Below are 14,173 nucleotides of genomic sequence, written 5' to 3'. Positions count from 1 at the left end.
TAAATTGAATATTGTCAATGTTTATGTTTAATCTAACTAAATAAATATACCCAAAATTCAGTATACAAATTTTGGAAGAAAGTGTTAACGAACACTTTCACAAAATATGTTTATGTTCGAACATACACATACACATAGTCGTATAACGAACACCTTACCTTACTGGCACGTTATTTTCGGGAGCTAACGCTAGTAGTGATATGAAGCTCAAACCGTTTTTAAATCGATAATCGCTTAAGGAACAATTCGGATAACGAACATTGACTTTTAACGTATTATATTCGTTAACCAATTAAACACTTTATATAAGTGCAATTTGTTTATATATTAGTCTATTATCAATTAATCTAGATAAACAAAGTTTACATAATAAATCTGCTAATCATTTTAACATTCATTTATTACATAAATGAGAAAAATCAAACTGAATTATTATTAATTAGTTCCACGCAAAGATCTCCTTTGTAAAACTCACGGAACGAGGAAGAAACGTTTGCCGGTTTTTTTAATTAATCGACTTTGAAGTGTAAACAAAAATCGTAAATACGGATAATATATTTACCAACATAAATGGTTAAGTCATGAACCGTAATTAATTCGGAACTAATTTACTTTCGGAATGCAGAAGTAAAAATTATTTAGAAAGAACGTGTTTTATAACATTAACTTTATATTATTCAAATAGGTATTTGTAGACGTTAATCTACGTTACAGTTAATTTAACTAAGTAATGTAGTCAAGTGAATGTCAGAAAACCTTTAACCTCGGAAAAAATTCTAGTTTTTTTCTAACAATTGTAATTAAACTTTAAAATCCTCAATTTTTTGTAGAATTAAATTACTTAAATTTTATATACAGTGGAACTACGAGCCTAATCCGTTTTTACTCGTATAGTGAAACAATTTTCCCCATATAAACTAATGTAATATACCATGTGTGTGTTCCATTTTGGAGACATTTTTCTTACAATTTATTTTGCTCGTTAACGAGGTTCCACTCCACTTTAAATAAAATATATTAACTAGTTTATATATTAAGTAAAATAATTACATAATTTAATAACTAGCTGCCAAGAATATCGTTTTATTGTCGTAATAGAAATTTATAACCAAATATTATAATTTCATACTATGAATAAATTTATTTACAAGGAAGTATAAAACAATGTGAATAGTAGAACAAGTTTCATGAAATAAGCACATGGAACACTTGAGGTTTTTTACAATAGAATGTAATAAATTATGTAAACAAATTGCGAAACGTGACAACAATCTGTTGCCACTTAATTGATTTGTATTGTAACGAGAAGAACGAGATATTTAGTTGCATGCTATTTCCTTTCATATAAGTTAACAACACTCGTATATGTATTATGCACATTTCAAGAATGTCTCCCATGAGATATAATTCTGGGAAATTGTACATCGTCCATAAATTTCCCAGTTATGAAAAATTAATGGCAATAAACGTTGGGACAGGTGAAAAATTCGTGTTCGAGTAATACGAAACCAATGACAAATTGAACCTAGGTTCTGTGACAGTACAGAGACGAACAATTAATTAATATCCTAACCATCGCGATTCACCTTGATCCACAATTAACTGAAATTACATTTATTTTTCCAGCTGACTCACGGCACAAATTAGTTAATTAATTTCTGACTCTTTGAAGTATATTTTCGACGTGGCAATAACGACGCAACTGCTTATCTTGCAGTTTTTATCTGAATTCTATGATATGTGTATTTTCGTATTCGAATGCAGGTCCGGTGGTCTATTTTTAAAATAGCTACGCTGAGACACTTTCAAATTCATCCAGAGACATACAAATTTCTACTTCTATCAAAATTGAAACTGCAATATTATTTGTCACAATATTTTAGATGAGTTTAAATTTACTATTATTAATTGTTTATGTTTGTTATTTTGTTTACTGTCTTTATTTTCTTTTTTGTCTATGTCAAAAAACTGTTCAACTCATTGTCATAATTATGGCAGATTGTGAATAAAAATAAATGATACAAAAAAAAAATTATATTACGTTTATTTTTAATAAAAATAAATACAAATTGGAATTCATTTCAAACTTAAATTAAGAAAAAGTAGTTACCTAATTCTTATATTATGTCTTATTACCATAATTACTTCATTTGTAGATAATATACATATGTGTATATTATCTACACCGAACTTCTATTACAAATATTATTAATAATAATTTACTGTAGAATATACTTATCGTGTATCAAAATAAGTCAGTTATTTTAAGTGCTGGAAAATCGTATAGTTATTATTTTTCAAATAATCAGATGTATAATGATTTCAAATAAATATAATAATTAACTGCAGGATAAATTATATAATTATGGAAGTGTTTATTATATTTTCTTCAAAAAAATGTATAATTATATATAATTATAATAGAAAGTTATAGTTATATTTTCCATTTATAAATTACATGCTGAATCCACACGTGATAAGTTAATCTTCACTGAATCAATTAATCCTTTTATAGGGAGATTAAAAACCACAGTTATAAGAGAAAGCTAGTAGTAGTGGATCTAATATACGTTTTAAACTGAAGCGTAATCTTTACAAAATAGTACCTAATAGAATATTTATTTAGCTTGTTTCAAAAACTAAACTGCAATTTTAATTATTAAACTAAATTATACTAAAGTGCTTCTCCTTTAGTATAAAATAGTCATAGGTTAGCGATCCTGATATATTAGTGAGTGAAGAGACCCGACGGAGTCTTCGGATAAAATGGTAAATTATGCATGCCATATGGTCTTTGAAAGTCGGTCTAAAAATGATGCGGCGCGCTAATTCAGGCTGCAACTACTAAAAAAGACGGAAGTGTGCGGACCCCGAGGCGGAGTAAATATAAATCGCGAATGACACTTTTACAATCCAAGTTTTATAACACACATCTCTGCAGTAATGAATGATATAATCATACAGAAATGAGTACACATTTCAGACTTCAAAAATGCATGTTATAAAAACGTAATTTTCAATTCTGAACAACTGTATTTAAGAGATATATTTGACATTATCATGTATTTATATTAAAAGTTTTGTTAACAAATGTTTTATGTATTTAGAATTAAATCTTTAAAAGTGGGTATAATACATGATTTTTTTAATTTTATATGAATCTTTCGCACTATTTTTGTAATCATAAAACGCAACATGTTATGTAAAGAAAACGATTTTGAAATGGTGTTCGTCCCATTGTTTATATATTATTTATTGCAAAATAAGAGAAATACAATATTTCGGTGCATAGGTAGAAGATTAACCAAGAAGGATAATACTAAAGTCAATCTACATTTAAAGTTTTACTATGATATCAAAATAACTCACTGATAAAGAAAGAAGTTTACTAAAACATAAACGTGTATTAAAACTTATTTAGACTTCCTATTCGATTATGGCGAAACAATAGCAAAAGCATCAAGATCGAAGCAATTTAAGGAGAAATATTGTAGACAGGGCGTTATATATTACTATAGCAAAACTTTTAAGGGAAAGCGTCGTAGTAGAAATCATGTAAACATGTTCATCCTGGATATTCACATATAAATAAACTAGTACAAAACTTCTTTAAAAAAAATCATAACTTGACGATTACAACACCAAATACAATAATGGAAAACAAAAATATAAACTTTTTTACATTAATATTATGAAAAACGCAAGAAATAATTTATATTATAGTACAAGGGTGGTTCGCGAGCCGCATGCGGCTCTTCAACAAAACACAAATATTACATATTATATTATGATTGATATTTTTTTTAAATTATTATACCAAAAAGTTTAGGTTCGACTCTTGCTGCAAAAAGTTATAGTACATAACTAAACGAAATATGTAGAAATGATAGAAATAAATATATTTTGGAATTATCCGCTTACTTTGTAATTATAGCGTAGATCATTTTTGAATTGGTATTTCACCAGAAATGAGAAGAAACTATTTCTCAATCATTTTTTATTATGAGCAATTAAAGAAAATATTCTTCGCATATTTTATGCACGAGTGCCTTTGAACGATAAATTAAATTTTAAGAAATAATTTTCTAATTACACATAAAATCATTGGTATGCATCTTTATGTGCATATACAAAGATGAACGCGAGCAATTATATTCTACATGCATAATTAACAAAAACACGGTGTGTGCATTTACCTCAACCAATTAGAGAATATTTTTCCCTTTCTCCACTCTTTTAAGATATTCGAAGTAGCAAGTTCGTTTAACGTTGAATTGCAAACGCAAAATTAACCATTAAAATAATATATATAAAAATTTCACTTCGTTTCTATTACATTACAAAATGACTATAACATAAAACTTCATGAAAACATGCATATTGATTTGATTGTTGTAGTTTAAGTATAGGTAGTAAGTTAGTAAAGAGTTGTTGATATACTTGAATGTTTTTAAGTGGGTATTAGATGTAAGTGCTTATAAAGATAGACTAGATAAAACTCATAAAAACACTATTTGTTAAGAGGATACTTTATCAATGCACCATCAATCACTTTGTTAATCAAGCATACGTGAATTTGTGCAGTGTTGAACTCTTGTAATAAACTCATAATTTTAAAAATCGAACATAACTTATAAATAATAAATAATTATATAAATCATATATTAAATTATTGTTCATCAACGTTTATTAGTGTAAAACAGTTGTTACACTGTTTTAATAACCATTAATCAATCAAGTTGACAACTTCAGATTGTTTTTCCAATTAAGAAATGAACACGAACAGATCTTTCAGTTTTAATGAAACCATCAATGGAATTAATCTTGCTGAGCAACTAATGAGAGTAATTCTCTTTGGTCCATTTACAAGCGAGAAGGTCGCGAATTCAGTCACCTTTTTTATACGTTTCGTTTGATTAATATAGATGTAGTTGAATGAAGAGTTTTTTTTAGACCAATACTTTCCCATTAAAACAAGATTTATTTGGTCATGTTTCATAAACTCGTATTTTATATTTTTATAGAAATTATCATTATATAAGGTCAATGTACATTATAAGTTATAAATATTACAGCCAATATTTTTTATTGTTTTTATTATAAAATATGTTATTGATACAAAAAAAAATAAAGCTATAGTAGAATTTTATAAATTTCGATTATCTAGTCCTCATTATTTCTAATATTTTGTCAAAAGTACGAATGTCGGTAAATGAAAGATCTTATGTCTGTCTACTTTGTACTCTACTTTTAATTACAGATACAATATAGATAGATATTAATAATTAAAAAAAACATCATATATAAAAAAAATCCAAGTTACAGATTTCATCTAGATATGAGAGATACTAGAAAGGCTGGAATGTCCTGTCCGCATGGTGGAAGATTTTGTTGGAATTGATGTTAAAAAAAGATACTCTTCCAACAGCAGCACGTAAGAAAACGTCAACTGAACGTTTCAAACAGAGAACAATTAAATATAATTGAAATGAGCTACAGATGTATGTGCACTTGAATTCACCATTACACATTTTTACCTTTCGCTTCGCTAAATTCCTGCTTTTTATTTTAAATGTTTCGAGAATAAAAAAAAAGAAATAGTTAAAGTTACTGTTAAAAATTACTTAAAAATAACTGTTAACCCAGGTTTATGTTCTTTGTAACAACTTTTAAATAATAATAATAGAAATAAGTAAAAATATTTTGTTTGAAAGGCTTTTGACCTAAACCTGTTCTAGGTAACTGGAATGTGACTCATTTTCATTTTAATATAAAAATGTTTAATATATAAATTTAGTAACATAATTATAATAAAATTGTTACAAGTTATAGAAACCTAAATGTGTGTATGAATCCAGCCAGATAAACACAATACTTTTTCGGTTATACGTTCGAGCAGGTAAGCGTTTTATATGAATTTTATTAATGTATGGTAATTTTCTTATTGACTTTCCATGCCTGGCGACGTTTCAAAATGCCATTGCACCTACTCAAATAAAAAAAATTGTTGTGATCATAACAACAAACTTCTTGTAATTGAATTTTATAAATAATTATATTTGCAAAATACCACGAATTCGTGCGTTCGTTTACAATGATTGAAATTTAATGTCTATTGCAAGTAAATGGAAATGCTTCTGGAATTTGAATCAGGTGAATGAAATGCAAGGCATCATTGATTGAATATCAAGTGCAACAGATTTACTTTCATTTCCACTGCACTTTGAATAATGTAATGTAAAGTGGCTGTAAATATTTATGATACAATTATAGTAACATGAATATAAATAAACAATTTTCATGATTGGCTAATTACAATATTAGGTCATTGTATAATGCAGATGCTGGTGGTGTGTTAAAATTGAGGTGTTTTAGTTGATTGTATCTTCAATGTATGATTGCGTTTTGCATATATTTAACTGTAAGATGAGTAATATTTTATGTATGTTCTTCCAGATATAGATTGAAGAGGATGTTGAAAAAGGACACCCCTAGAGGCATTCCTTTATTCTCTGCCCATTCACATAAGGCTCTTGTGCAAACAGCTGCATACATACTGGTCTATTAAAGCCTGAAATGCAGCTGCAGTAAGCATTTGTTATTGACAATACCAATTTGTTATTATTTACAGGATTGATTATCTATTTATTGAGTTGGTGATAACAGGAGTGCATTGGTTGGAATCAGTGGTTATCAGTCTGGTATTGTCTTTCTTGAGTGGTGATAAGACGCAAGTGGTTGATAAAAAAAAACGAAACTTGATTGCACTCACCTCAGAAAAAAGATAGGTCCTTAGGAGTAAGTTCTTCCACACATAACCATTCACCTTAGTTTTGACAGAAAACTTGGCTGTCAATAGCGTAAGAAGCACATTATTTCAGTAGAAAACAAACAGATCGACCTTCCTGTATTCCCTTACAATTGATCATACTCATCCACCGTCCACACGTCTCGAGAACCGCTGAGATTTATTTGCAAATACTCTCCGCGACAGAAGTAAAACTTATGTACATTTTAGGTTATTCCGAAGATGTGAAGACGCACGAATACCACCACATTTACACTGCGCACTGTCACACACTCAAATATCCTTCGGTAATTGTAAAACCGGCTTAATTTTAAGTTTACTGACCTTACATTTAGTCATGTTTCCACCGAAAACTCCAAATCCTTCCTACCGTTTTAACGTTGCAAACTAATTGTTTAAACCTCGACAGATGGTATTATATTCAACACTGCACAGAGGGAAATTCAAAAATAACGCTCGCATATTCGAATTCCTCGATAAGTTATAAAAACATCATCAAGATCATGTACTAAAATAAAATTGTTATTTATAATCATTACGTCTCAGTCGAAGCTATCACTTGCATCACCTTATTATCAATATAATTTAATTAAACAACTTAAGATAATTGTTTTAATCTTGATTGCAAAAATGCATACAAGACAACTAAATTCGAATATTGTTTATATTTACAACAAAATAAAAGTATACGCAGGCAACCAAATGAACAACGTCCTGTTAACTTAACCTATCTTTATTTCATATAATTTTATTATTTGCTGTACATTTCTTTCCATCCAAAGATGCCTATGAATTTAAATATTGGAATATTGGGACACATTGATTCCGGAAAAACGAGTCTTGCCAAATGTTTAAGTGAGATTGCAAGCACTGCTTCCTTCGATAAAAGTTCCCAGTCTCAGGCAAGAGGTATCACCTTGGATTTGGGATTTAGCAGTTTCACTCTACCAGCACCTGATCACTTATGCAATGACATTAAAGAGATTCAATATACTCTTGTAGACTGTCCAGGCCATGCAAGTCTTATTAAAACCATCCTCGGAGGTGCACAGATTATTGATATGATGATCCTTGTGATTGATGTTACTAAAGGCATACAAACTCAAACAGCAGAGTGTATTATTATTGGTGAAATAACTTGTAAAAAGTTAATATTGGTTTTAAACAAGATTGATTTACTTGATCTTGAAGAACGTAGCAAGAATATTAATAAGGTTTGTAGTTTAGTTATCTTATAATGTTTGTTAAGAATTGAAATTATCTACAAGTATTTTATTTGAGTTTACATTTTGTATACTTGCATATGTTAATATTAATGTTATTATTTTAGGTCAAAACTAAGATGTTGCAAGTCCTCAATAACACATCTTTTGGTAATGAGAATATACCAGTTATTGGTGTTTCTGCCACACAAAAATTAGGAATTGATGAGCTGAAAGAGTGCATTTCAAAATTTACTTATCTTCCAAACAGAAGCAAAAATGATAAACTGCTGTTCTCCTTTGATCATTGTTTCAACATCAAAGGACAAGGAACTGTGTTAACTGGGACCATTATTCAAGGCTCTGTCAAGATAAATGATGTAATTTGTATGGCTTATTGAAGTATTACAAATAATAATTATTTTTTTTTAGGAAATTAATATTCCTGAGCTTGGTGCATCAAAAAAAGTTAAGTCTATGCAGGTTTTCAGGAAACCTGTATCTGAGGCTATGCAAGGTGATAGAGTTGGAATTTGCATCAATCAATTAGATGCTAAGCTCTTGGAAAGAGGTTATGCTTGTACACCTGGCTTTGGGAAACTCATCAATTTCGGTATTATCAAATTGAATGCCATTAAGTATTTCAAGGAAACAATCAAGACCAAGTCGAAATATAACATAACGATTGGTCACGAGACGATCCCAGCTGAAATTACGCTGTTTTCATGCGATCAAGACAATGAAGTATATGATTTAAAAAACGAATACTTGTTTGAAGAAACTTACGATATCGATGAAACGAATAAACGCAATTACTTTGCGCTTTTGCAATTCGATAAGCCTTTCTTTTCTGTGCCTTATGCGATTATGATTGGTACAAAGTTAGATACCAGTAGTAAATGTAGAATTGCCTATTGGGGTAGGCTACTGGATTCCTGGAGTGATAAAAGTGTCTTGAATGAGATGCGAGTTTATAAAACTTGCTGTAAACATGGGGCTGTGGATAGAATAGTTAACGAGAATGCTGTGATAATAAAGAACATGTTCCATAAGAATAGCGATATGCAAAAGTTTTGCAACTTTAATGTCGAATTATCGAATGGGGCGATTGGTTATATTGAAGGTAGTTTTGGTAAAAGTGGGAAGGTGAAAGTTTGCTTCAAAGAAAGTATAAATATTGATGATTCTAAAGGGAAGGCCATGGAAGTGACTTTGAAGTTTAAGAAATATATTTTTGATGTAAATAAAACGATTAAACAATGATTTTCTTATTTTCATTTTCAATTAATAATTATTTTTCTAAATTAGATTTTTAGATTCAGATTAATTTAATAATAAAATAATATACATAATCAACTATATAAATATTAAAAAAAAAACATTTCCTTCTTCATCCATCACTAACTAACAGTATTCTCCAATGAGTCATAATTAAGTAATATAATGTTGTTTTATTATTGCGTATTGAAGGCAATAAGAGGTAGAACACGTCATCAAGCAGTGAACACCAAATATAGTAAGATTAGTAATTATCAACATTCTGAGTTTATATTCCAACAAGAGCAGCTAGCAATTAAAATGTTTAAATGGTGAGAAGTATTGCTTGATATCAACACACTACTGCCTAACACTAAAAGAACATAATTATTGTAATAGTAATTTGAAATAATATACCTTTTTACATATTTGAGTATTTATTTCTTTTTTTTTTTATCTCTTCTAGAATTTATGGATATTTTAATATACATTACTGTACAAGCAGAACTCAGAGAAACAAAACTCAGTGCAGTAGAACCCATTGAAAAACTGATGAACTTCATTGATTCAATGAATTTACCCTACTTAAAATAGGATGATTCATTTTTTTAATTTTTCAAATAAACAATAATATAAACACATAAAAATAAGATATAAAAATAAAAAAAATAATATTCTTAGATACTAGAAAAAAACAAAACACAATAAAGATGAACAATGAATGAACTTTTCTGGTCTTCATTCTTGAGAACTTATCAATAATAGATACATAATTTAACAATGGAACAACATCAATAACATAAGTGACAAATTGCTCAAAAGTAATTGACTCATTGAATTAAGTAAATATTTTTTAACCCGTTTAAGTACGGAGAATGAAGGTTTACCTCTTGTATTGCACATAACATTGTCTAAAAAATTCTCACAATAGTTTCTAAATTAGGAAACGTATAATTTATACATATCGACAGGATGGGATACGTTTTCTTCCTTGGTATATTTGATAAAATGGAGAACTACTTCTTTAACACATTGAGTAAATTCATCACTACTCATTTCATCATTGACAAAAACTTGAAAATCGTTCCAAACATCGCTGTGAATTTCCTGGATATCTCAAATATGAGTACATCACATATTACATTATATTAACTATAGAATATTACCTACCATCGAAACGTGTGTCATTATTGGATGTCCAAACTGCATTTTTTATTCTTCTATCATTATTTTTATAGTATCTATTCTTAATTGTATTGACACAAATATCTTCAATTTTTTTTCTTAAATCCTTTAAAAAATCGGACAGATTTTGCCCCATGGAGTAAATTCGATTGCACGACTTGTAATGATTTGCTTGTAGTATTTATCCGCTGGAACAGTTTATCCCATAACACAGTTATTAAGGCTATTTCATAATCAATTTTTTTTCCAACTTTATTGCCTCTAATTTACTCATTCGTTTCTCCGTTGTGTGAATACAAATTAAAAATATATAAATGAATAATAACAATTCTTTATAATGTAATAAATTCTTCTGATTTAAGGGCTATCTAATTTCAGCACGGAAAAAATATTAAAAGGAATAAAATAAAATGTATTGAACAAATATTTTTTTCCTCCTCAATTTTAAATTCGCTCATGGATTATTTACTGAAAGTTACATTCTTCTCTTAAGTTAATAATTAGGAAATAAGACCTGTTCTCACTTCGATCCTCCAACCAACTCTAACTAAGACTAAATTATATAATATAGAAATGTATCCATTTCAAAAAGGGACTTCGAAATATTCCACAAGTTATTCTAAATAATCACGAGCAAGTATCCGCTTGTATATTTTATGGATACATGAAATATGATTTGTAATAATTAAGAGGAAAGTGGTAGACCTAACAAATATACATATTAATTATACAATAGATGATAATAAAATGGTCGGCCACCAATGGATACCAATCCAATTGTTGGGTGCAGCCAGCAAATCTTTCATAAAAATCATATAAAGGTTCCAAATAAAATGCCTAAGATATATTATTAGGGCTCCGTGGTTCGTCAACGATATACAAATACACGAAGATCTCCATATAAATATGGAGGATACAATACCAACATTTAGTAGAAGATAGCAAGATAGATTGGAGTTACATAATAATGATCTGGTTATTGCCCTACTCGACAACACTGAAACAATAAATAGGCTGAGGCATTTCAAAAATAAATATCAAGGGGTAAATATCAAGTTTTATCCATTTAATGTCAATAGATTATTATGATATAAAAAAAAGTACAACTTCTGGTCATATTTTTCTTGAAATTGCGGACTTGTATCAAAGCCTTGTTATCAGACGTTGATTGAGTTATGACTGTATGTTTAGTTTTGAGTTTCCAAATAATCTTTCTATTATTTAAAAATATGAATGCCTAGTGAATTGTCTATATTACATTTCTATAACTCAAAGGATAATTTGCTTGACGTTAAATAAAGATAATTACGTATTTTAACAAATTATGTAGTCCTTATATAGAATTACTATTGTTACATTTTAAATGCACGTTTTGTGAAAGAAATGTGATCTTCTTATGGAGTTAATTAGCACGAATATAAATTGTTTTACAAGTGCTATTTGTAGAGAGAGCAAATGGTCTTTCGAGATTTCTAACTGCAATTAACATAATTTCAGAGTCAGCCACCATTCCATTTGCCATTACACGTGCGCATGCTATTACCTTAAGTTTCCTAACACTGCCGAAGATAATTATAGTATGAGTGTGTTTGTGCATGCGATTATCTGGATAATCAAAATTTCAACTGTCGTTTAAAACTTTTCATATTTACATATTTTTCATTTTCTACTTACAAAATATATATATACAAATAGAAGCTCCTCGAGTTTCGCATGACACGGAAAATGAAGGGAGGAATAAAGCAGATGTAGAAGAAAAGCGGAAATTATTAAGTGAAAAATGCAATTAGTACGTAAATTGGGAGAGTGTGCGGGTTTGAAATTAGTATAGTCTGCCGCCTCGTCGGTGCCCCAAGAAATAATTTCCGGTTCTTTTAACCGCGGAGACGGCCGAGTTTTCCGGATAAGGAAATGGAAAATTCTACGTGCAACGCGCCCTATGTGTACATTCCTTTTAAATAAGAACAGCCTGAGATCCTTTCCCCTGCTCGCACACGTACATACGCACTCACACACATTCTCGCACCCTTATTCTGCCACCCCCTTTACCATTCAACGCCCCTCGCACACCATAAATTTATATATAGGCCCACTTTCTTATTTCCCTTAAATGGCTTACTTATACCAACGGCGCGTAATTTAACCACCCTCCCTACTCGCGCTAAACATTTGATCCACATTTTTTTTAGATGGAATTAAGTCAATTTTATCAAGTAATACATAAAATTGCATTCATTACGAGATCGATGAATGCCAAATGTAATTACAAACGGCATTACTCATGAAAATTTCATACGTTCCTTTAATGGGAACTAAATAAAACAACCTTTTTTTATGGTCAGCTATAAAACATACGTTATTCGCTACAATTTAGGTTGATTTTGTTTCAATACTAAATAAAACTGAAAGATACTAAAACACTTTTATTATTTATTTAAGTCTTGTCAATTATAAGAGATAAAATCGTTGTAGAAGTTTGACATCTATATTCAAATAGGCTCGAAATAATATATTTTTGTAATATATAGCACACTAAAATATGTGCAATAACCAGAATTTTACAGTGTTCTGAATAATAATTCCTTTGTAGAGAACTTTGCATAGGGATTTCGGGTAGAGTCGTGGTACTAAAAGCTCTCCCTTTCTTGATTGGCATCCAAGTCCGGTACTTTGTCATTTCTCCGAAATGTTGATTGTCTTTGCTAGCAAATTTTCTTTCTTTCAACACCCCTGATACATATCTTCTTACGATGTCCAAGTTCTCTTGGTTTTTCAGCATTCCACCAACGAAGATATCTGCATCGAACAGTTCTCCAAGTCTTGTGCTTCATATTTGTTTATCTGCAGCATCTAAATAATGCTAGGTCATCTTCGCAGTAGCAACACTTTTTATCCTCCTTCGCGATGAAGTGCATGTACTTGCCGATTTATTTATCTTTGTAATAACATTATAAAACTATATTACTAATGAAACATGAAAAAATAAGTGATTTTAATCAAATCGCTATTAAATTGTTGCAAACCATTGATGTAGATGCTCATTATAAACTGTCGATTAAATATAAAAATTTTATTTTTGAATAAATGGTATTATACATAGAAATATACTGGAATTTTTCTATTGACAATATATGATTTACTGTTGCTAGTGTTTATAAAACCCAATACTGGATACAGCGTACATGTTTATATTGTTTCAATAAAATTTCTATAAAATGGAATACACAAATAGAGATTTTTATTTACTTACTCTGCTGCTCCGGAGCTCGTTCCTCTTTCATTTTTTTATACATTTTATATCACGAAGTCATAACGTATCCAATCAATATTCGGTGGAGAGGCTGGAAAAAGGAACTTGTGTGTTATGCTTATAAATTGGTTTTTGGCAGTAAATCTGCACGCCAGCAAACGAAATTCAATGTGTGTCAACAGTGGACTTTATGAGAATAGAAATCTGCTATGGCAATATAAAACTTATAATGGGACACGTACTTACACAGCGTTATTATATTACCGATTGGTAGAGAAAATCATGAAAATTTCTAACATAATTTCTTATAGTTTCTATCTTTTTCATATTTACTTAACTTAATTATGAATGGTTTGAAAAACTTTAAACTAGGATAAGAATGTAAATAATAATTGATCAATAATCAATTAAACCTAGGATATTAATTTAAAGTTTGATGAAAATAGTTTGATATTTAATTTAATAATATAA

At 29.3% G+C, this 14,173-nt stretch overlaps 2 protein-coding genes across 3 annotated transcripts in view; one reads left to right on the top strand and one right to left on the bottom strand.

Moving 5' to 3' along the window:
- Positions 1-7,254, bottom strand: part of LOC108558045 (WD repeat-containing protein 47) — a 45,421-nt gene extending 38,167 nt beyond the window's left edge. Inside the window, exon 1 of one of the 2 annotated variants that reach the window (XM_017914830.1) lies at positions 6,773-7,254. The gene's annotated coding sequence lies outside the window, so the exon portion shown is untranslated. The remainder of the gene's footprint in view (positions 1-6,772) is intronic. The other variant, XM_017914831.1, reaches the window with a different exon arrangement.
- Positions 7,255-7,525: 271 nt separating this feature from the next.
- Positions 7,526-14,173, top strand: part of LOC108558041 (selenocysteine-specific elongation factor) — a 35,782-nt gene continuing 29,134 nt past the window's right edge. The window contains exons 1-3 of the mRNA XM_017914828.1: positions 7,526-8,022; positions 8,139-8,390; positions 8,443-9,262. Of these exons, the coding sequence (XP_017770317.1) occupies positions 7,591-8,022; positions 8,139-8,390; positions 8,443-9,262 (1,504 nt within the window). The 5' untranslated portion in view covers positions 7,526-7,590. The remainder of the gene's footprint in view (positions 8,023-8,138; positions 8,391-8,442; positions 9,263-14,173) is intronic.

The sequence above is a fragment of the Nicrophorus vespilloides genome, unplaced genomic scaffold (assembly GCF_001412225.1).
Source record: "Nicrophorus vespilloides isolate i.1.1-1 unplaced genomic scaffold, Nicve_v1.0, whole genome shotgun sequence".
Lineage (NCBI taxonomy): Eukaryota > Metazoa > Arthropoda > Insecta > Coleoptera > Silphidae > Nicrophorus > Nicrophorus vespilloides.
Note: the sequence above shows the minus strand (reverse complement) of the source record. Positions and strands in the feature narration are given on the sequence as shown.